The following is a 23637-nucleotide window of genomic DNA, read 5'->3' as shown; positions in this document are numbered from 1 at the left end:
GGGAACTCCTGTGTCCTGGGACATGCCCTCGGTCCCAGGCACACGGGGATGGCTGGTCACCCTCTGCACTCCCCAGACAGTGGCAGCCACCAGCTTTGCTCATCCTGAAACAGGAACTCAAGGCCCCAGACAAATGGCCATTTAGGCACTTGGCACGTGGTATGCAAATGTCACAGTACTTCAGGTGGCCGTGACCACCCATTTTGGCCTGACTCATTTGGAAAGTGGGACAGAGCTTATGCAGACTGGAAAAAGGTGCTCTTCCTTGGGGCAGGTTTAGCCTGGGCTGAAAAGCACTGATCAGAGAGAGCACCTTGGCTGAATTCCGAGCCTGCTTGCCCCTTGGGCTGGTGTCCTTGTGTGCCAGTGAGCAACCTGCCCAACTGTACACAGAGACTCTTTGGACATGGGAGCAGCAGTGATGGTCCCTGGATTCAGGAGAAGCACCAGATCCCCATCTGGGTACAAGCAGGGAGACGGCCCCCATGAGATTACATGGTATAGAGAGAGGGACACCCACCTGAGAGCAAGAGGCACAAGCTTACCTGCCTGAGACAACTGCTGATGGCTGTCCTAAAGCCTCCCACCTGCAGGATCCCTCTGCAGACCAATCTTCAACCCAGAAAACCCTTCCAGTACAGAGCGTGGTCAGGCTGGTCTCAGGAAATGCTTCAGAAAGCTCAGTCTAGTTTCGATTTCTAGAAACCACCTGACACTGTTTTCTTCTGGGGTTGGCTGCCGCCAAGGCTTTCTGCACCACCCCGATCCCCCTCGGTGCTAACTGGGGCGGTGGGGGTGGCAGCGGCCCATGGCGGCAGTGTCTGGCTGATTTTGTAACCAGAGCAAGGCGGCTGACAGCCACATTTGAATTTCAATACTCTTCCGAGCTGGACCAGTGCCAGGCCCCGGCGCTGGGGGAGGGGAAGGAGGAGCAGCAGCGGACAGCGGTCAGAAGAGCAGAGGGTGGGCATGGACAGGCAGGGTGTGCATCCGGGGACTGTGGGCTCTTTCACCGCACACCCTGAACCATTTCCTGGGTCTCACACACTGCCAGCAGAGGCGACACCGCCCAGGGGGCTGCTCACTCTGCTCTAAGCACTTGACAAGCCTGACCTGAATGTTGCACCCTGCTGGGGTGGGGGCGGAACCTCTGGAGTGGACATAAATTGTCCTGCCCGCCTCACGCCCACTCCCTTGCCTTTCCTCTGACAGAGAGCCAGCACCTCGATTTTCCCCTGGGGAGGCACCCCCGTCTCACCCTCAGGTTGTGTGACTCCTCTGGGGCTGACCTGGGCCTGGCGGGTGGGAGACAGATGGTGTCGGGGAGGCGCCATGATCCCAGCCGGCCCAGGGAGTCAGCTTCAGGCTCCTGGAACGGGACCCTGCAGGGAGCAGGCAGCCTGGAGATGCTGATGTCCGTGGTGCCCCAGACTGTGCCTTGAGGGAAGTCCAGCTGAGGATGCAGGTGAGGGAAGAGCTGAGAGATGGAGGAACCTCGGTCCTGATGCTACGGCTTGAGCACCTGCGTCCAGCTGGCCTGAAGTCAAGGCCAAGCCCTGGCTTCAAGGTTAAATGAGGCAATCGATCTCTTCTATTTCTGTCACTTGCATCCCAGGTTCTGGACAAGAGTTGTCCCCTTGGAATGTCCCCAGGTCTCTCTAACCCAGTGGCTGTCGACCTGGTCGGCACATGAGAATCACCCAGGAGTTTCACAAACTCCCAAGGCCCAGACGCATTAAATCACAATCTCTGGGGTGGGGACAGGCATTGGCATTAAAGCCTTGCAGGTGGTTCCCATGTGCAGCTGGTGTTGAGAACTACTGGGGGAGACAGAGTTTCCCTGGCAGACCTGCGTCCAAGAGAGTGAGCCCCCAGGTCAACCATTCAATGACTATTTGCCCTAGACGTGAGGTCTGAGGGGGCTACCGGCTCATCTAATCCCCTCCAAAGGAACCGTAAAGATCAGTGGGGAGAGCAGTAGAAACGTAAGTGGCAGAAGAGACAGGGGAGTTTTAACATGCCATCCAGCAGAAGGAGCCTCAGTGCTGGCTGACACAGAAACCCCAGCACTGTCACTTCTAGCGTCCATCGGTACTTGCAGCAGTAACTGGCCAGTCTAGGTCAGGAGTGCATAGGAAGTCCTTTGGGAGGTACTGGTGGCAACGTCGAAAAACCCAAGTTGCCGAATCTTTATTCCCTGAGTCCTTTCCTGCTGGAAAGTCCTTTGTGTGCAGGTGGTAAAATGTCAGACTGAGGCCCAGACATGGAATCAAAGCACGGGTGTCTGTTCCCCTCCGGCTCTCAGGGTCTCTCCAGCCTTAGGACCACAAAGGGAACGAGAACGGGAACTGAGGCCATCTGCTCCAGAGAGGAGTGGCTCAGCTCTGATAAGGAGACCAGCTGAAAGCCCCGACACTGTGGACAATCGGGCCAGTGGTGAGAGTGTTGTAAGCAGGAAGCAGGAAGCCACAGCCGAGAGACATGGTGGCGAGAGTGCTGGGGGCTGTCTGAGACCAGAACCCTTACGACGCCTGTAAGACACTCTTTGTGCCTCCTCTCCCGCCCCCCACCAAACACGGAACGCTGCCTGTAACGCTAACGTCGAGGAAGCCGGCACTGCTGTCAGCTTTTGACAGGACCCATTCAATACTCCCAACCTCCACGGGAAGTAGCTGCTCTTATTAACTCTTTAATAGATGAGAAAACGGAAGTGCAGAGAGGGGAAACCCAACCACTTACACAGCTGGGAGTGGGACAGCTGGGATTCCAACCCACACTTTTCTTTCTTTTTTAAAAAACTGGCTTGAGGGACTTCCCTGTGGGTGCAGTGGTTGGGAGTCCCCCTGCCAACACAGGCAACACGGGTTCATTCGGTCCCTGGTCCGGGAGGATCCTCCATGCCGCGGAGCAGCGGGGCCCATGCGCCACAGCTACTGGGCCTGCACTCTGGAGCCCGTGAGCCACAACTACTGAGCCTGTGTGCTGCAGCTGCTGAAGCCCGCGCGCCTGGAGCCTGTGCTTCGCGGCGAGAGGGGCCGTCGCAATTAGAGGCCTGTGCACCGCAGCGAGGAGTAGCCCCCGCTCACCGCAACTAGAGAAGCCCGCACGCAACAACGAAGACCCAACGCAGCCAGAAATAAATAAATAAATTTATAGAAAAAAAAATTGGCTTGAGATCTAATAATTTACACACAATAAAGTGCATCGATTTAATGAGTTTTGCCAAATGTATACAGATGGTAACCATGACAGTCATAATATAGAAAACATTCTCATCACCCCCAAATGTTCTCTTATGCCTTTGCTGACAATCCCCTCTGCCAGCCCCCAACCCTGGCAACCGGGGATCTGCTTACTGCCACTGCAGCTCTGCATGTTCTAGAACTTCATATAAATGGAAATACACAGTATATAACCTTTAACTTAGCACATGCTTTTGAGACGTCACTGAGAATATCAGTAATTGGTTCTTTTCTCACGAGTAGTAGCCCACTGTGTGGACAGACCTCAATCTGTTTCTGCACTTATGCATTGATGGACATTTGGGTCACTCCCAGTTTTGGACTACACTCACCCTCCCCACCGCCCCCTTATCCGAGGCTTTGCTTTCTGCAGTTTCAGTTATCCGTGGTAAATACAGTCCAAAAATATTACATGGAAAATTCCAGAAATGAACAATTCGTGAGTTTTAAATTGTGCACTGTTCTGAGGAGCGTGATGAAATCTTGCGCCATACCACCTGGGACGTGCATCATTCCTTCATCCAGCGTACCCCACCTGTTAGTTAGTAGCCGTTGTCGTTATCAGATCGACCGTCCAGATCTCACAGTGCTTGTGTTCAAGCAACTCTTATTTTACTTAATAATGGTCCCAAAGCACAAGAGTAGTATGCTGGCAGCTCGGATATTCTCTTACTGTGCCTAATTTATAAATTAAACTTCATCATAGGTAGGTATGTATAGGAAAAGACAGTATATATGGGGTTTGATACTACCCACAGTTTCAGGCATCCACTGGGATGTCGGAGAGTATCCCCTGTGGATAAAGGCGGGACTCCTGTATTACAAATAAAACTGTTAGGAACATTTGGAGACAAGTCCTTGTGTGAACATAAGTTTTTATTTCTTTTGTGTAGGGATAAGATTACTGGGTCGTATGGTAGGTGTATGTTTAACTTTTTCAGAAACTGTCGAACTGTTTTCCAATGTGGCTGAACCATTTTACAACCCTACTGGCAATTTCTATGATGGTTCCGGTAGCTTTAAATCCTTACCACTACTTGGTATTGCCAGTCTTTTCAGTTTTATCCATTCTGGTGGGTGTGTAGTGGAATCTTTCTGTGGTTTTAATGACTCATGATGTGGAGCATCTTTTCACATGCTTATTTGTCATTTATGTCTCCTCTTTGGTGAGGTGAAGTGTCTATTTAAATCTTAGACACATTTTAAATTGGGTTGTCTTATCACTGAGTCGTATAAATTCTTTATATATTCTGCCTACGAGTCCTTTAGCGGATACACGACTTGCAAATTGTTTGGAATGAAGAACTTGCCTTTTCATTTCCTTAACAGTATCTTCTGAAAAGCAAAGATTTTGAGTTTGGAAAAAGCTCCATTTTCCATACTTTTGGTGTCACATCTAAGAAATCTTTGCTTAACCTAAACTCACAAAGATTTTCTACTGCATAGAAATGTATAGAATTTTGTAGTTTTAGCTCTTATATTTAGGTCTATTATCTAATGTGAGTTAATTTTGTGTATGGCAGGAGATGAGGGTTTCAGTCATTTATTTCCATATCGAATAGAGTTGTCCCACCACTACTTATGGAAAGACAATCTTTTTCCCACTGAATTGCCCTGGCACCTTTGTCAAAAATCAATTGACCACACACATATGGGTTTATTTCTGGACTCTCTTCTGTTCTCCTGACTTTATATATCTGTTCTTCTTATGGCACTAATACATTTTGATGACTTACAGCCTTACATTAAGGCTCGAAGTCAGATAGTATCAGTCCTTCAACTTTGTTTCCCTTCCTCAAAATTTGAGTCTTTCCACCCATGAAGACAGCTTATTCTTTGATTTATTTGGGTCTTCTTTGATATCTTTCATCAGTGTTTTATAGTTTCAGCATATAGATCTTGCACATATTTTTTTAGATTTATATCTAACTATTTCATGTTTTCCGGTGCTATTATAAATGACGCTGTTTTAAAATTTTTCCATTTCCAACTGTTCACTGCAGCTGCACAGAAACAAAATCAATTTCTGTATTTGAACTGTGTATCCTTCAGCTCTGCTATACTCAGCTGTTAGTTCTTTTTTGAAGAGTCCTTAGGGTTTTCCTATCTAGTTGATCTTGTCCTAGGTGAATAAAGCCTGTTTTACTCTTTCTTTTCCAATCTAAAGACTTTTCTTTTTCTTGCCTAATTGCACTGTCTGGGACCTTGCATAGGACAGCGGGTGAATGAAAGTAATGAGCACAATGCCAGTTCCCTGGTTTGATCACTGAGCTGTGGTTATGTGAGAGGCTGTCACTGGACAAAACTACATGAAGGGAACACAGCAACACTATTCTAGTTTGGCAACTTCTTTGTGGTTTAAAATGACTTTAAAATAAAAAGTGGTGGGGGAAAAAAGTGGTGAAAGCTGACTTTCTTGCCTTGTTCCCAGCCTTCGACGGAAAGTCTCTCACCATGAAGTATGATGTTAGCTGCAGGTTTTTCACAGATGACATTTACCAGCTTAAAGAAGTTCCTTTTATTTCTAGTTTGCTAAGGGTTTCTTTGCTTATTTGTGTGTGTGTGTGTGTGTGTGTGTGTGTGTGTGTTTTTGCGGTACGCGGGCCTCTCACTGTTGTGGCCTCTCCCGTTGCGGAGCACAGGCTCCGGACGCGCAGGCTCCGGACGCGCAGGCTCAGTGGCCATGGCTCACGGGCCCAGCCGCTCCACAGCATGTGGGATCTTCCCGGACCGGGGCACGAACCCGTGTCCCCTACATCGGCGGGTGGACTCTCAACCACTGCACCGCCAGGGAAGCCCTATATATTGTTTCTTTAGGTTAGAAGTGGATTTATTCAGAAACACACTCCACAGACAGAGTGTGGGCCATTTCAGAAGGCGAGAGTAGGCTCAGAGCCTATATTCTTTTTTTTTTTTTTAGTATTTATTCATTTCTTTGGCTGTGACGGGTCTTAGTTGCGGCACGCGGCATCTTTGTTGCTGCGTGCAGGATCTTAGTTGCATTATGTGGGATCTAGTTCCCTGACCAGGGATCGAACCTGGGCCCCCTGCATTGGGAGCGTAAAGTCTTAAGCACTGGACCACCGGGGAAGTCCCGGAGCCTATATTCTTAACCACTCTGACCAAAAGAGCATCTTCAGACTTGGGGAAAAGTTGGACTGGATGATTCAGTTTCCAAAGTCTCCTCGTCTGCAAAGGTCCATGGGTCCCTATCCTGTGAACTCCCACAGCACATCAGCCGTCCTGTGTCAAGAAGGCTTCTGGCTTGTTCCTTGCCAGGAACCCCTCTTCACCCCCACAGGGAGCGCACCCTTCACTGAGCCCCTGTGTGAATCAGCTCTCATATCCCCTGGGGCAGCGCCAAAAGACAACACAGACCAGGAGACAAAGAGAATACATTTTATTGTTTGCAAAACAATGGCTCCAGTAGGAAGGAACACAATCATTATGCTTACAGCAGCAAATACAGGGGGGAAAGGCTAGCTTTAAAATATTTGAAAATCACTGTGTGAAAATGGTGCTTCTGGGCACCTGAGTCTTGGATCTCAACTCAGTGACTGTCTCCAGTCCTCTAATTCCATCTTTGTATTTTTAATATCACACAGCCCTGATGTCATTCATGGATGTTTATCAAGGAGGTGTGTCAGGGAGCCCAGCTAGGCAAAGTCAGAAAAGACTTGGGCCTTCAGACTGTGTCCAGTGGGAGCTGAGTTCCAGAGAAACATGTCACGTTCAAAGGTTTGTTTTCTGTTCTTTTGGTGTTTGTTTTACAGTGGAAGAAACAGACAACCAGCACAAGAATGAGGGATCCTTCCTGGGTCTCCTCCAAGCATCTGTATTAAAGTTTCAAAGCGGGAAAAGTCTGTGAGACAGGGGGTCCACACAGTAACAGCCAGAGCCTAAAACACGGCCCTTCCCGGCCATCACGAACCCTACATTCTCCTGAGGGGTGAGGTAGCTTCTGGGTGAGGGGGCACCGTGGGCTGATGGCAACGGCCCTTCTAGGCTCTGGTTCTGGCTGACCTCTGTCCCAAATCCTCCGCCTTTACCCTGGAGCGTGGAGAAGAGGCCACAGGTACTGAGACACACCAAGGTTTCTGTGAAGAGTTTCCAGGAAGAGGAGGCTGAGGAGAAATAAAAGGCTAGGACAGAAACCACAGGGCCAGGCAGGCCTCGTCCACAGCCTCCAGGGTAAGGGAGCCCCAGTGCCTGGGGCAGGGTGTAGGCTCACCAGAACCCAGGGCCCCACTTGACTCAGGAAATACAAATTCAAGTCATTCATGGAAGTCTTTAAAGGAATGGCAATTTCTGATAATTGCTAGAAACAGCAATGTATCCTTATCCTTATCTTTGTATCCTTTGACCAAGGACTTAGAAACGGTTGAAAACTTGACCAACTGTAATTGCTTAATTACCATTTCCTTCACTGCTGGGAATGAATTTGTTAACTACAAGACTTTGTTCTGATAAGATTTGCCAATTCCATTTTATAAGAAAGGAAATTACTTTAATTAATATAAGTTAATAATGAAAACTTCAAAGTGCTACACCACTGCAGAATTTTCCTGAAGGCAGAAAACGGGGTCGGTCACTTGAATGGAGAAGTTTGATGACGGGGCAGACGGTGGGCCTGCGTCCCCTCTTGCAGCACTTTGGGCACCTGCAGCGTTCCCGGCAGCCTGCCCTCGCTCTCACAGCCCTGTGATGTCCTGTATCGTAACCAGGTTCTTTTCCAGGGGTCTGGAGGGGTGGGTTTAATGCCCGAGGCTCACGAGGAAGGAAAAGGAGATGGCCCAGGAGCACCTAACTGGCAGGCCTGCTTCAGACTCACTGCTGTGTTCCCAGAGGGGGCACAGTGCTTGACACACAGTAGGAGCTCAAGAAATATTTATTGAACAAAAGAAGAAATGGAGAGAAAAGAAAGGTAGGTCAGATGGAAGAAAGGGCTGAATCAGAGGATGGGCCCCAAATTAAGATGCCTGCAATGACTAGCTTACACCACCAGATGGCAGTGCAGGGAAATGTCCGGCCTGCAGTCCCAGGACCCCCAACCCTTCCCCTCTGAGAAGCCACATCTCAGGCTGGGACTGAGCTCCCAATTCTGGAAATCTCTAAACCAGGCATACACCTCAGAGTTCCGAGGAAAAAAGAAAAAAAAAAAAAAAAGCAAAACTAAACATCACAATAAAAGTGCAGTCCTCGGGTTTTTATAAAATTTGAGTCCTGACGTAGCTTAAAACCGTCCACCCCCCAGCCTTGCTCATCGTCTTGATTTTTCCCAGTTTAAATGAACTCTATGCCCTCATACTTCACACTCCCGATCTTGGTCTCAGGCAGGAGGAAACGTCCGTCGAGCGTGAAGGCCATGATATAGGTGGCGATCTGGCCGCTGTCCTCCTCGGACTTGAGGGCCACGATGATCTGGTCATCGGTGTTGGGGATGAACTTGAAGGAGGAGAAGCCGTGCGTGGGGACCACCTCCCCCACGTGCCGGACAGAGATGTCGCCGAAGTCCTGGGCGGCACTCAGCAGCAGGTTGGTGCCCCTGCGCTCGTCCTCCTTCTCGCTGTAGCGCTCGTGGCTGGAGCGGCGCGGCAGGAAGAACCAGCGCTGCAGTGTGTCGCTCCAGCAGGCAGACTCGTGGATGAGGTAGCCTGGGGACACACAGACCGGTCAGCGCCCGCCCTCCCCAGAGCCAGGGCGGCCTCGCCTCTGCACGCAGACCCGCGAGAGGCCCGGCGCCGGAGCAGCATCACCGTCATCTTTTCTTTAGGTTTCCATGTGCTTTTGTCCCCACTTGTCCAGAGTGACTGAGCCCGGGACAGCAGCACAGAGCCCACGGGGCTGCGCTGAGTCTCTGCTGCGCCACTCTCTGGCCACCCTTCCTCGCCAGCTTCCCCAGCGCTGCCAAGTAGCCGTGGCTGCGAGGTCTGTCTGTATTTCGCCTCCTTGGTGCTACTCAAGTGGCACAAAGGAGAGCGCCAGGGGAAGAGGCATGAGGAACACGCAGGTCCGATCTGTGAAGATGGATCAGGGCGGGTGGGGAGAGGCTGCCTCGAAGCAGAAAAGTATGGGAAGTGAGCCTATCTGGGCGTGAAGCCATGTCCTCAGTCACATGCCCCAGGCCTAGAGGTGACCAGGCTGCTCTAAGCACCGCCATTCCCCACTACAAACCGTAACTCTTGAAAATGGGGGCAAAGAAGCAAAGCTCTGTGCACCTGCTCCCACCACGTCACATGCGAGGCCTGACCCCAGGGTGGTGGCTGGGAGGACGCTGTAGACGGGGCTGCTGTCTGAGCCTGCCGGGCCGTCTGTCTGGGTGAGTTGGGGTGAGAGAAGAAATGTCTCATTGGCCCCTGAACCCAGTGGCCTGGTGGGAGCAACTGTCAGAGACAGCCGAATCGTCAAACAAGCAAGAAGCGAAGCCCATGCTCGGCAAGCAACACGTGGAGCCCGCATGCTCGCAGCCACCCATCTGCGCAGCGCCCGCCTGCGGGCCTGGCTCTCACCTGGCGGCCGGATCCCAGCAGCAGCCCGCAGGGCGTTGTAGCTGGACACCCAGTTCTCGTGGTCCACGCTGCCCCTGCAGCCCACCACCTTCACCCACTCCGGGTTCTCGTTCAGCACCTCCCCCGTGGCGGTGGTCCATTCCTTGCCCAGGCCGCCCACATACAGATGCTCGTCCTTCACAGCCAGCCACTCGGCTTTGAAGCCTGGGGACAGGGAGACAGGGGGCGGGCCTGAGGCGACGGCCAGCCCTCTGCTGGCCTGGCTCCGTGTGTCTGGTCAGGCAAGAGCAGAGAGCCCTCTGGGTCCGCAGCCTTGGGTGTCAGAGGTCCCTCGGGGCGGCGACAAGAGAGCAGAGGCCAGGCCAGCCTGCTGGGAGCTCCACCCCAGAGGGGAGGCGGTTGGGATCCTCTCCTTAGCGCTGACCCCACGGCGTTCACGGGGCGCAGACAGGCACCACCTCTGCCTGCTGCCTCCCCCTTCTCTCTCCTGGCCCTCTGGAGCCCCCGCATCTTCCTCCCAAACTCACCCCAGAAACCCCGCTGGGACCACCTGCCTCACAATCCACGGGAACCCTCCTGCGCCGTGCACAGCCAGAAAGGCCCACCCTCCACTCACAAATCTCCGCGGACCCCAAGCTCCCTGTTTCTCGAGCTGTCAGCTCCGACTCAGACTACGCCCGATCCTAGGAAAGTGTAGGGAAGTCTCAGTCACACGTGCCTCAGAACGTGCCTGCAGTCCTTGAGGCCACACCTGACATATCCCTGAGTCAACTATGTGCCAGCGCCCAGAGCTAAGTGGGGCTTGGCGTGGGGGCTCACGGTAGCCACGCCAAACAGTGTGTGTTTTCTTAGACAGATTTACTTACTATGAGCTTAGTTTTGAAGGCTGTGTGGGTGCTTTGTTCTTCTAGCATATTCTCACCTGTTCCTACACCGTGCTCTAAATTGTGCTTGCTTCCCAAATGTTTTGCAAATTTCCTGCCAGCCCGAGGAGCTGGGGCTGCAACCCTCCCTGCAAGATGCTTCTCTGCAGGTGGCTCTGGATGACGGACCACAGGGCAACCCTGAGCTCCCTTTATCCTGTTTTCCTCCCAATCCAAGGGGCAAACAGAACTACTGGATGGTGCCCTACGCGCCCTGACAGCCTGAGGCAGGAAGCGGACAACCAATGTTTTCAATAAAACGGTGGCTGAGATAGTCCTGCCAACCTGCCCAGCCTTGGGCAAACTCGGGAGAGGTTTTTATCACCAGGAGAGGGGGAGGAAGAGGGGCAGCGGGAGGGCCTGGCAGCGGGCCCAGTGAGTTAATGCGATTCCTCCTTTGACCTCAGGCGCCTGCCGTGGAGTTTGGCTTTCTAGAAGGTGCGGACCCACCCGAGGGCACAGGCACGCGCAGAAGTTGGTGTCAACTCTCCTGCTGCCCTGTCCGAAGGCTCTGGGCATGCAGGCTCCCTCTCACAGCTCTCCTATCCACCTGCTGGCAAACAGCAGAGCCGTGGGGCACAGCCCATGCCAGAGGTCAGATTCCACTCAAGGGGTGGGGGGCGGCCACTGCTGCTCACACAGACCTTCCTTCTGCTGGGTTTTCAGAAAGGAGACGTTTGCTTTTTAATAAAGTCTTGGTTCAAAATGAGAAAATCTGATGCCCCGGCTTTAAAGGTGAGGCATGTGGAGGGTGCAGTCCCAGCGTGCTCTCAAGATGCCGTTTAGGACACAGAAAAGGGGCTGGTTCCTGGGGGCCGTGAGAGCAGCAGCGGTGGAGCCCAGCCATCCTCCTGGAGAGGCCCCGCCTCCCCCGCAGGCCCCCAGCAGAAGCTCGCACTCCTGGACACAGCTTTGGTCTGAGGTCTCGGAGGCTTCTGCTCACGCTCTTGGGGCTGCAGGTCAGAGGCAGGGAGGAGACTAGATCTCCCTGACGTCCCCTCCCTCTGGACCCGTGACTGCTTCACTGCACAGGTGTGCAAACCAAGCCAGCTGAGGGTGACCCAGGACCTGTCCTCTAGCACCACAACGAGCCCAGGGGACAGATGGCCCGACTGACCTTTCCCCACGGTTCCGTCGCCATCGGACAGGATGACCCAGGGCACGGCCTTGGAGCCTTCGATCTGGTAGACGACGCCTGTCCGGTCATCCACGGAGTAGAGCTTCCCATTGAAGACAATCAGATCCGACAGCTCCATGCCCCGCCCCTTTTCCGCCAGGTGGGACTCCAGGACCTCACGGCCTTGGTCCCACTCCACGGCCACCCTGTCCCCACTGTCTGACAGGGTCAGATAGCCCTTCTTCAGGTAACTGACCCAGGTGTTCTCCTCTTGGGCCCTTGACTCCGTGTCCAGGTCGGCGATGACAGCGATTCTGTACCGAGTCCCGCCCGGTGTCCTCTGGGGGGCTGATAGCGGGTAGGTGTCGTTGTACCGGTCAGCGGATGCCTGGCCGAGCCTCCAGTTGTGGGCATTGGGCACGGGGGGCCGGCCAGGAGGAGGGCGGTGGGCGTAGAGCAGCCAGAGGACGGCAGCACCCACGAAGGACGGCAGGATCACCTTCCAGCGGGGGCGGAAGCGGGGGTCTGCGGCCTTGGTCATGGACGCCAGCACGGGAAGGCCCCCCACGCTGATCCGGAGGGAGTGCATAGACTCATTCCATTCCAGGGGGTCGGAGGGCTGGACGGGCATCAGACTGAAGGGCAGGCGGGACCTGCAACCCAGGGGGAAAGGAGAGAGGTCAGCGACCTGCCAGGCACAGCGCTTCCCACTTATGTGAGGGCACACGGTCTGAGGCCGCCTCAACCAGGGTAAACAGCACTGCCGCGACTCTGTGCCATTACTACTTCCTTGGCTTAAGTAAACCCCAACTTTTGCAGTACCTGTGTTTACTCTTATTCCGCAAGAAGAAAGGTCTTCCTAAAGCAATGTTATTCCATCTCCTCTATCCCAGCTGGCAAGACAGAAAGCTCGGTGAGAGAAGGTTCCGGTAGAAGGTTCTGTGCTTTGCAATCTTGCGGGAGGGGCAGCACGTGCTGGGGGGTGGGGTGGGGGTCAGTCAGGACAGGGGAACAGAGAGAGTACAGGTCTGTATTTTAATCCAAGGTCACCTCAGCCGAGAAGCCCTCCCTGACGGCTCTGCTCCCGGCGGCACCCTCCATCCCCTTCCTTGGCATCTGTCACCACCTGACATCATGTTATAGTTACCAGTTTGTTCACCTGTGTCCCCAACTCCTAGAACAGTGCACAGTGCAGACGCGCGCTCACTGAGTGAGTGAGCTTTTACTTCCTCCTGGGTTAGGTTTCTGTAATATTCAAATGTAAGTATAAAACACATTCAATCCAAACAAAAATAGTTCTGGTTTTGGCAACCTCCGTCCCCTGGCGTCTTTCTGTCATGCAAATGGCTGAGAGACCAGAGCCTGATGGGCCCTCGCCGCCTGGAGCCCAGCGTGTCAGCTCCAAGGACAGCGTGGCTCGCCACGGCCCATTCCCTGGGCGCAGCTCGAGGCACAGCTCGAGAGCTGGTTGTAGCGGCCAGGAACAGCAGCTCTTGTCCTCAGCACAGACCACGCAGCTCAGCGAGGCCACAGCGGCACCAGGCCGGCGCTGTCTCCAGGGCAGAATCAGCCCAACGCCAGCCCTCGGCCGCTCTCAGTCTCGGCCTCCAGCTGTAACTCAGTAGGTCTCAGCCTGAGAAACTTCCCTCGGGCCATGGAACATTTCTGCCTTGGCCCCCAAAACAACCAACGGTGTGACTTTCCGTGCAGATGCTCCTCCCTCCACCAGGCAGCAGCTGGGAAGGGTGTGGGGACTCACGGGGATCTGGAGGCTCTGTGCCACCCCCCACCCTTTGCCCCCAAAATGCAGAGCATGCGGCCCTGCTCCTAGGATGGAAAATCACGGCCACAGGTCCACATGGAAACCAGGCCTTCCCCTTCCCTTGCTTTCTGGACATTCTTAGGTTTCAGCCACAGGGTCAAGTGCAGAAAAGTGACTTCTAAGGAGGAAGCAAGACGCGTGGGGCCCTGCAGAACGGCCTCGGAGCCTTCCTCTCCTTCCCTGGGCACTGGCTCCCAGCTCCCCTCCTGGAAGAGGGCTCCCTCCTCCCCCAGGAAGCAGCCCCCCAAGTTGCCATGGAGCCGCAAGCTGGTTGCTGAGGACTCCGCGGGAGAAACAGGAGTCCCAGCCCCTCCTCTGGTCTCGCCAAACCCAGGCTTCAAAAGCACAGCCAGGCCAAAGCTGCCCTGTGTCCACGTCCAGCCCAGTGTCACCACTGAGCTCTCAATTCCTGCATCTCACCTCCTAGTCAGAATTCTGCCTGGATTTCTAACATGCATTCGCTCACAAATCCTCCCCCCAAGGAATAGAGGTGGTGATGGAGGAGGGCCATAATTGCAGTTGCCCTGGTCAAAACTTTCATCGAAACCTTGGGAGATGGAACTTTCCACCTGAACATACTTCAACAGTAAGTTATGAACCACCGCCACCTCGAAAAGCCTAGGCACAGCCTTGGTTCCCCTCCTCCGCAGCACCTGCTCCGCCAGCAGGCCCTAGCAATCTGGCCACCCGTCTCCTCCCCATCTGCTCTCATGGCCCCTTCTCACCGCAACCACACAGGCCGCCCTCCAGCCCCTGCTGCCACTGCCCTCCCTGACAGCCACTGGTGCCCTGCAGCCAGCGACATCTGCTATTCAAGCCAGTCCCTCTGGCCACGTCATTCCCTGCTTCGTGAGCAAACCCTCGCTACTTACACGACCCCTGCCAGCCTTCAACCCTCCCCAGTGACAGGCCACACCAGCCTCCCTTCTGTCCCGACATCCCAGCCGGCCCTCGTCCCCCAGACAGGGCTTGCCGTCCTCCCGCCCCGGCTCCTGGATCCTCGCTGTCTCGCTTTCACCTCCTCAGAAGGACTTCCCTGCCCACCCTGTGCCCGCCCACCCTCTACCCCACAGCATCCAGTGCTGAAGGAGTGAAAAATACACCCACTTCCTGAGCAGCCCCTCAGCGTCTTGCCCCTGAGCCCCACCTTAGTTACACCCAAGCCCACGGCCCTGGATCAGTCCCTGATGGTCGAGCTGCCCCCTGGTCACAGAGCTGCAGGTGCAGTGCACACAGTGTCCGCCAGTGAAGATGCGTCACAAGATTGTGATGTGGCGTCCTCACTGCCTCCGGTCAACTCTCTCCCCATTCCTGAGTCACTATCCTATCACCAGTGATCTTGTCCCATCTCCTGCCCCCTCGCTCCCAGCAGAGAATCTGAGGCCACCATCAGCAGCCAGGGGCCAGTGGAGCCCGCCGGCCACCCAGCCCTGGTCCGGGCAGAGCGCTTCCTGCTGCTGCTCAGGCTCAGTTCAGCCACGCCTGCTCTTCGGGTTCCTTCCTGCTGTCTGTACTTGTCCAAATCTCCTATCCGAGTCACCGCTCCATCTCCAGATTACACTCAGGTACACTGAAAGTGGATGAACGGTGAATCCATGAATCTACAAATGAATGGAGAGCCCGCCCCGACCCTGTGACACCTCTGTTCCTCCCCACCTCACCATTCTGGAACAGCATTCACTCTCCCGTCCATGCCAGGGTCTGCCCCCTGCCCCCGCAGATGACCCACCGACAGGCCTGCTCTTGGGGGCCAGGCTGACCCTTATCCCCCTGCCCACGCGCCTCCAAACACTAAGCAGTTTAAATGTCAGCTTTAGTGTAACAAGAAGTTTGTCAGTCCCACCACGTGCAGCATAATGGGCTGATTTTATATAACCCGGGAAACTGGAACCAAGTTGCTGCAGTAAAAAGTCACAGGCTCTTTGACCAGCCAGGCTCACCTGTTCAGGGGCCCTGCAGCCAAGTCCTCTCCTGCTCAGAAACCCCAGGGCACTGCACCCCTGCTGGCTTCCTTCTCCATCGCCAGCCCCACTGCAACATCCACAGAAAGAAGTCGCTGGTTGTCAAGGGGCAACAACCATCCAGGAGGCTCGAGTCCGAATTTCCTTCCCGGTCCCCTCTTTTTAGGGTGGGTATCAAGAACGGCTCACTGACACTCATGCTTTTCCGGTTTCTGTCGAACCAAACCTTCTTTAGAAAACAGGCCTGAAACAGCCAGGTGTGGCATTGGGGTGTGTCCACTTGCCAGTGGGTTCCCAGGCCCAAGGAAGGTGGTACGACCTCTTCCTGCATGTCTGTCCAGGGTGACGCCATCTCCCCACCCCAGAAGCAGGAGCCCCTCCGAGGTCTGGTTACGGTTAAGAGTGAGGACAGGCTCCGACACCCCTACCTCCACGGGCCATCCTTGGGCCTTTCGCCACTGGACTTAGCAGGGCTTAGACAAAAGCAGGCGGCAACTCTGGACACAGCTGAGGGCCTTTCTGTAGCTTCCTTTAGGAACACGGGTGTGACAGGTGGCAGGGCAAACAGGTTTAACACAGCTGCCAGGGCAAAACTCCTCCCCTTCAGGATCTAGGGAGGCAGGAAGCGACAGGAGGCCCCTCCCAGCTCCCTGTCGCCCAGAGTGGCGGCCACTCTCCTCCCAGCCTCTCACTCCTGCAGAGCAGCTGCCTTCCCTTCCCTGCCTCGGTCTCTGATCTGAATGGTCCCCGAGAGTGAGAGCGCAGCGGCATCCAGACAGCAGACGGGCCTCAGAGTTCCCGCTCTGCTCACTGCCCAAGGGCACTTCCTGGTTAGAAAGTCAAGAGCTAATCCCGTCGACATCACTGACTTCAGGGCTGCAAAGACAGAGGCCAAGGGCTTCAAGGCCGCAGTGAGACAGCATCTCAAAGGATGTGGATGATGTGTCTCAGCTCCTTGAGAATGTGACCTGATTTATGGCATTCTTCTGTTTTGGACTCGCCAAAGCTTACTATTTTGTACTTGAAAAGTCCATTTCAAATTTGGACAGGGTGGGCAGCAGAAGGAAACCAGGGAGGAAGGAAAAGGTCCCAGTAGTCCAATATGTCCTTTAGGGACTCCTGAGGTCAGGGCTGACTCTGGGTGCTACCTAACTCTGCACTTTCCCTGACTCCTCTCTTTCTCTGCAAACAGGCATTCACAACTGCTTACTGAATCCAGTTAAATACACTTCGAGATAACTTAGTTTTCAGCCCTCTGTCTTGTTTTGAAGTCGCTACCCAAGAGGAGCGAATTCGTTTTCTGCTGCTGCTGTAACAAATCACCGCAGACTCAGCAGCTTCAACACCACAAACTTATTTTACAGTCTCGCAGGACAGAAGTCTGACGTGGGTCTCACTAAAATCAAGGGCTGTGTCCCTGCCTGAGGGGCTGGTGGAGAAATCTGCTTCCTGGCCTTTTCCAGCTTCTCATGGCCCCTCCTCCACCTTCAAAGCTGGCAGCATTGCATCTCTCTAGCCTTCCTGCCATCATTTCCCTCTGAAGTTCTCCTGTCTCCCTCTTCCACTTTTAAAGACCCTGTGATTACACTGGGACCACCTGAATAATCCAGGATGATTTCCCCATTTAAAGATTGCCGGTTAACAAGCTTAATTCTATCTGCTACCTTAATCTCCCTTCGTCACGTGATATATTTGTAGATTCTGGGGGGTCAGGATGTGGACACCTTGGGGGGGCATTATTCTGCCAACCACAAGGAGGGAGACAGGGAAAGAACCTCCAGCTTTTCCCAAGGGGCAGGGCCATTCACACACGGCTCTGTCTCTGGGGCAGGCGGCACAGTGTCAGGATCATCCACAGTTTGCAGTTATCCCATCACAGTAGGGCTGCATGAGCTTCAGTTGTATCGTTAATGTTATACTTGGAGGATTTTTAGCCAAAAGTTATCTGCCCGGTTGGAAGTGAGGTCCAAAACGAAACCACACATCATTGGGGTTGCTTCCCAGAGAGCCCACAAATATGGGGACACCATCACCCCACGATCGACCTGAATCAGGGCTTGCTTCCACAGTGGAGGTGCACCTGCAAGAACCCATCTTCTCCCCCACTTTTCTCAGTGGCCAGCATCACTGGGACTCATTCAACCCTTGGGACCCCCTGGAGCCCTTCTGGGTGGGCTCCAACCTCACCCTCACTCTCACACCGCCAGTAACCGTAGCTGTATCCGGTCTGGCCCCGTCTGCACACTGCCATCTAGAGCCCGACTCCGGCCTCATTCCCCACGACCCATTCTGCCGGCTGAGCACGAATGGAAGTTGGGCTCTGCTTCAGAACCTGGAGCTGTGAGTTCCACTTAATGACTGGACTTACTACAGAGAAACAAGTAGGATTCAAAAAAAAAAAAAGTGTAGAAAAAGAGAAAACCAAACGTCTTCCCAAACAGATTTCTCTATTATCAGGATTATTTTTTCCTAATTGATCACCTTGGTCTAATGAAAAGGAAAATCAACATAAAAGTCCTTAAAGATCAACATGAAAGTTTTAGATTCCCCTAATGTTGGCATTTAATAAGATCTTTCCAGCAATCTCCACAGTCCAGAGTGTGACTGGAGGGAAAAGAATAATCACTGTCTTTTTTTTTTTTTTTCAGTGTCCTAGGTACCATTCCACAAACATCTGAACAATAGAGAAATAACTTCCTTATCATAGTGCAGAGCCATTTCAGGACTCTGGACCACATTCCCAGAGCTGAGATACTCTTGTTTTTGCAGGAGAAAACACTAGGGCATTTATCCACCTACCCCCCACACAGCTGCCATGAGGATGGCCACATTGCTGCCTGGGAAGTCCTGAGACTCAGATGAAAGGGGCGTGTGTCTGCGGCAGCCTGCAAGTGCTCACCTCAAAGGCCACATTCAGGGAGTGGGGTAGACACAGCCACTCCTCCTGCACCGATTCCCTCCTCCCTGCCTCTGTGGCTCGGGAATGCCTGGCACACGCACAGGGTGCCGTCAGACTGGCATGTAAAAAATCCCTCAAGTACCAACGGCTTAAAGTCTATGACGCTGCTGTGGGCTATGAAAAAAAGGTGTGAACTACATTCGGTGAACATCTTTAGGGGGAAGATAGGAGACTTTCAGCTAACAGAAGGTATCAAACGATCAGATCATATGGTGGCACAAAGTATACTTGAACACACGGGATTTCCTCCACCACCCTGTGACGTCAGTGCCTTCAGTGAGTAGATGAGAAATTTGGATGAGAAAAAGAGTGAGAAGACAGAGAATCCTATCCCCAGACCACTACAGTGGCCTCGTGACAGCTCCTGAACAAATCTACACTTCCCCTGAGTCCTCTCCCCAAGACACTCTCAGGACTCAGCCCCTACCAAGTGCAGAGGGAGGGGCTGGCCAGTCAGTGTGCCTTCAGGCCGAATAGAGGGCTCATTGAGGCCGGCAGGGAGGGGCCCCCTGGGGAGGCGGCTGGTTGCTCTGGGAGGTGCCCCACCATGCCCACAGGCTCAGGCTGGGCTGTTCCACTGAGAGGCCTGTGGGGTGGGGCTGGGGGCTGGAGGAGGGACCACAGCCTAATCCAGGAAGATCTTTCTCAATCAAGCTCCTCAAAGGGAGAGGAGGGAGAGGCTGCAGAGACCCCCCGGCTCCTGAAGGACTGCAGCACTGACTTCCTTTTCATGGACCCCCTGTGACCCCATGCTTTTGTCAAGTTTTGGTCCTTACACTGAAGAGCCAGCAAGATTCAGTCGACACCAGGAGATGCGCGCTCCCAAACCTACAATCTGTTGAGAACGTGGTAGGAAAAGATGTCAAGCACATACCCCGAGACAGGCAGGCAAAATGCAGCAAGAGTGCTAAGGGACACTGGTCTCCTGGGGGACACTCAGGTGCCTGGGAAAAGATGTGCCTGGCAGACAGATGAGTGAGCGCAGGTATAGGTGCCTGCCAAGCCTAGGGACATGAGGGCAAGGGAAAGGCACCAAGCGACAAGGATGGGCAAGAGGTGCCTGTCCCAGGGATGGTGCCCATCCAGGCCAGATGGAGGCTGGGAGGAGGGGAAAGGGAGGATGCACAGTTTGTGTGCAAAAGGAAGAAAAGTGCTGAAGGGAAGGAGAGGAAGGCCTGCTGGGGTGGGGAAGGCTGGCCTGCTGCAGGTATGACAAAGTGCCAGTCAGAGAGGGGAGGGCTCCCTAACTGGTTAGGAGAGGCCCTGCATAGGTCAGAGGAGCAGCCATGAAATCACAGGGGGCAGGAGAGGGTTGTTCTCAAGGATAGTTAAGCGTCAGAAAGGGAATGCACCCTTCAGGGTCAGAGGGGGTGATGTCCCACCCTAGTCAGAGCGGGGAGGTGTCCACAAGTCGGGGGTTGGGGCGGGGGGGAGTCTTGCAAGTCTGAGAGGAAGGAGTCCTGCAGTCAGAGAGAGCAGGAGTCCCCCAGGTGAGAAGGGGTTGGAATGCCGCCGTCAGACGGGGTAGGTATCTCATAAGTCAGAGAGGTGTCCCGCAAGTCAGAGGAAGTAAGAGTCTTACAAGTCAGAGGGAGGAGGTGTCCGCCACCAGTCGGGAGAAGAGGGCAGTTTCTCAGAGTCAGAGGGAGGCGTCCCACCCCAGTCAGCGAGTCAGGGGGCAGGGGCCCCGCTCAGTCAGATGGGGAGGGATCCTGCGGGGCCGGGGTCGGGACGCGGCGGGGTCGGAGGCGGCGGCAGGCGCCGGCGGCCGCGGGCAGGCCGTCACTCACCCGGTGCGGGCTGGCTCCGGGGCCCGCGGGCGGCGGGGCCTCGCTACGGGGAGTGCCGGGACCTAGCGAGCGGCCGACTTCCGCCCGGCGTGCTCGCCCCGCCTCCGGGCAACACGCTCCCGGCAGCCTCTGCTCTGCGGCTGCGCGCCGGGAGCCGAACTGGCTGCTGGGAGTTGTAGTTTTTGCTGCTCAGCGAGCGGGTCCTGGAGGAGGAGCCGACGGCCAGGGGATAGACCGGAGGGAGGGGCGCTGGGCGCTGCCCACCCGCAGGCCATCTCCGCCACGTTATTCCGGAACGTTGGCCAAGGCAAAATGGGACGGGGCTAGACTGAAGGCTATGAGGAAGGGGTTATCATTCCTCGAGCTGAGATTATAGGACCCCTCGCCTGGAGGCAGAGAAGCGTGGGCCCCTTTCTGCCACCCTCATTCTCAGAGAGCCGCTCTCCTTGGCTTTTCTAATCGGCCACATCGGAATGTTGATCCGTTTCCAAAGCAAAGATCAGATCTACAGGCTGTACTGTCCTGGGAGGTCGAGGGTCCTGGGGATGGGGTGGAGGTTTCGCTGCCACTGGTTGGCAATCAACGAATCCTTTCCCAAATCAGGGTCTCTGATTCATCTCGTTTTGCCAGTCTCCTCCCCAGCCCCCGAGCTGTTTTAATGGACGTGTTAAAAGGTATCCTGGCCCTTCACTCCCCAAGTCCTGCAGTGTGCCTATTTCAGAAATCCTGAAAAAACCTGGTAGCAGTGGCGCGTCACCCAAGAGCTTGGCTAGGAGGGTGCCTCAGTGCTCTGCAGGTCTGCACCTGATTCAGCCTTTCGGTGCCTGCAAACAGCCTCGTGTCTCCCGAGAGCTTACAGATGCACAAGGGAAAAATTCAAATTATATAAATGGTGCACAGTGAAAAATAACCCCCGGTCCCGTTCTGCATTCCCTGCCCAGAGGCAATCACTATTACTAGTTTCTTGTGGTTATTCCTAGAGGTATTTTATGACACACAAACTAATCATAAACACATATATTAAATTACCTTATTAAAAAAATGGAAATGTGCTGAACATGGTTCTGCATTTTTTTGGGGGGGGAACCGTCTTGAATTCATTTGTTCCATACACCATATATACTGTTATTATTGTAAATTCTTCAAATCTTTTATTTATTAAGATATCTAAATCTATATATGCCTCCCAGCTTAAGAAATAAAACCTTAGCCCTGTTATCCTGAAAGCTCTTTTGGTACACCTCCCTCTTCCCAATTCCCTCCCACCCCAAGAGGTAACCACAATCTTGAATGTTGTGTTAATAATCATTCTCCTGCTTTATTTTATAATTTTAGCAAATAGGTATGTATCCCTAAACAACATATATACCTATTATAACTTTTACAACAATGAAATAAAACTCTATGCAGTGGATGAAAGATCAGGTCGCTCCAGAGGTATTATCAGGTGTATTAATTTTGCCCACTGATGGCATTAAATGTCTTTTCATTGCCTGATTACTGAGAGTTTGTGTTTCTTTCTTATATTTTTTGGTCATTTCTATTTCTTCTTCTGGAGATGCCCCAATATCTCTGTGCTCTTTTTAGAAAATAATCCATCTTCCCCCATTGATGTGTATGCAATGCCAGTTTTGTCATAGATCAAGTTTCCTTATACACATGGGTCTGTCTGGGGGCTTTCTGTTGTACTGGTATAATTTCTCATAGTAGCTCCAATATCACTGTCCTCATGATTACCTCTTTATAATATGCCTTCATATGTTGCAGGACAATTCCCCACTCCCTCCCACTATATCCCACCCACCCCAGCCTTTTAGGATTTTGAATGGGATTGCTTTGAACCTGTAGATTAATTGGGAGAGAACTGAGATTTTTATGGTGATGAGTCTTCTACCCACGAGCATGGTTTGCCTTTCCATTTACCGAGGTCTTCTTTAATGTCTTTCAATAAGGTTTGTAATTTTTCACTTCACGTTAATGCTTGTTCCATATCATTATATAGAGAGCTGCTTCATTCTCTAGAGAGCCACGTGGTATTCCACTGTGTGGATGTCCTGTAATTTCTTTTAACAGGCCCCTAATGATGTCCTTTTAGGCTATCTATGATCTTTCTACATTAAAGTGATGCTTCCGGGCATATCCCAGAACTTACTTATTTGAGCACAGTTATAAGTATATCTGTAGGATAAATTCCTAGAAGAAAAATGGTTAGATCAAAGGGGCCTTGCATCGTCTGGTGAATAGACACTGCCTTCCCGGGAGGCTGTGGCATGGAATTGCCTTCCTCCCAGTCTACAATCATGTACAACCAGGTTTTCCTTCTGATTTTCATTGTCCTTGTCTTCTTTGCATCCTAGGAGACTTCACCGTGACCTTCTCTTGGAAATTCTCTCCTCCTTTTGTTTCTGTGGCTCTGCATAAAAAACTGAAAATTCTTCACTTTAATTGTTCATCATGTGTCTACTTATTCATTCACTCATTCATTTCAGAGTGAAATGCCTAGAATTGTGCAGTCCACCAGGGGGCCCTCCTATTTTGTACATCAAGTAAAGTAGTATTACTTAACCGGTCCGTCTAGGACTATCTCTGTGTAACTGAGAGTGCCAGAAAGGAATTCCCAGAATAGGGGAGTAAATGTTGAGAGATGGAGAAACAGAGGCATGGGGCATTTAATGGCTTGATTAGAGTCGGAAAGCATATAAAGGGCAAAAGTAAGACAGTGAGTGTATTTTCCTCTCCCCGACCTCCCCATCTTGGCATGGAGTCCAGAGGGCAGTCCTTCTCATAGTGAGAGTGTCTTCTGCAGGTGTGAGGATCATAGCAGATTAGCCTGTTGCATCCTTGCAGTTGCCAGTCTGATTCCCACCTGCCCCCAACCCTTCCAGAACACCAGCAGCGCCATCCAGGAGCAACGAGGGTGGGCCAGCGGCCAGAGAGGCTGGGTCTGGCTGCCAAGTTTCCATCTCAGCTCCTTTCCCAACTCTCCACGGAGGCTGTCCCACCCCCATCCCTTGGCAGTGGGACGCCACCATCCGAGCCTGCCTGTAGCTACCCTTTGGAAGGGAATTCAAAAGTTTGCAATACCAGTCTCTGCCCTTGAGAGTGGGATGGCTGGGCAGCCTGGCCCAAAATAGCTGGGAGAGGCAGAATGTTAGGGCCCCAGGGGGAAAAATCACAGCGCCGCTAATGACAGGCTGTGCTTATCTGGAACCGAGTGCCTTGCCGACGTTAACCGAGGTCACGTAGTTTTTTCCGAGGATGAGAAAACAAGCAGAGCACAGTGACAGGCCCAGGGAGAGAGAAGGAATTGCCAA

The 23637-nt window shown here is 53.1% G+C and overlaps 2 protein-coding genes across 3 annotated transcripts in view; both read right to left on the bottom strand.

Moving 5' to 3' along the window:
- Nucleotides 1-23637, bottom strand: part of CYTH1 (cytohesin 1) — a gene marked incomplete at its 3' end in the record, with an annotated part of 375946 nt that overhangs the window by 224138 nt on the left and 128171 nt on the right. Inside the window, exon 2 of the mRNA XM_079724490.1 lies at nucleotides 18514-18538. The remainder of the gene's footprint in view (nucleotides 1-18513; nucleotides 18539-23637) is intronic.
- Nucleotides 8526-12431, bottom strand: CANT1 (calcium activated nucleotidase 1; the record flags this gene model as incomplete). 2 transcript variants are annotated; one of them, XM_079726149.1, is made up of 3 exons in its annotated part: nucleotides 8526-8896; nucleotides 9752-9955; nucleotides 11792-12431. In XM_079726149.1, the coding sequence occupies 3 exons, from the start codon at nucleotides 12420-12422 to the stop codon at nucleotides 8526-8528; spliced, it is 1206 nt and encodes a 401-aa protein (XP_079582275.1). The 2 variants fall into 2 exon arrangements, with proteins under 2 accessions (XP_079582275.1, XP_079582274.1); XM_079726148.1 differs by having other exon boundaries at nucleotides 9752-10010; nucleotides 11757-12422.

This window comes from Hyperoodon ampullatus (assembly GCF_949752795.1).
Source record: "Hyperoodon ampullatus genome assembly, chromosome: 19".
NCBI classification, from domain to species: domain Eukaryota; kingdom Metazoa; phylum Chordata; class Mammalia; order Artiodactyla; family Ziphiidae; genus Hyperoodon; species Hyperoodon ampullatus.
The sequence above is the reverse complement of the archived record's forward strand: the minus strand, read 5'-3'. Positions and strand labels throughout refer to the sequence as shown.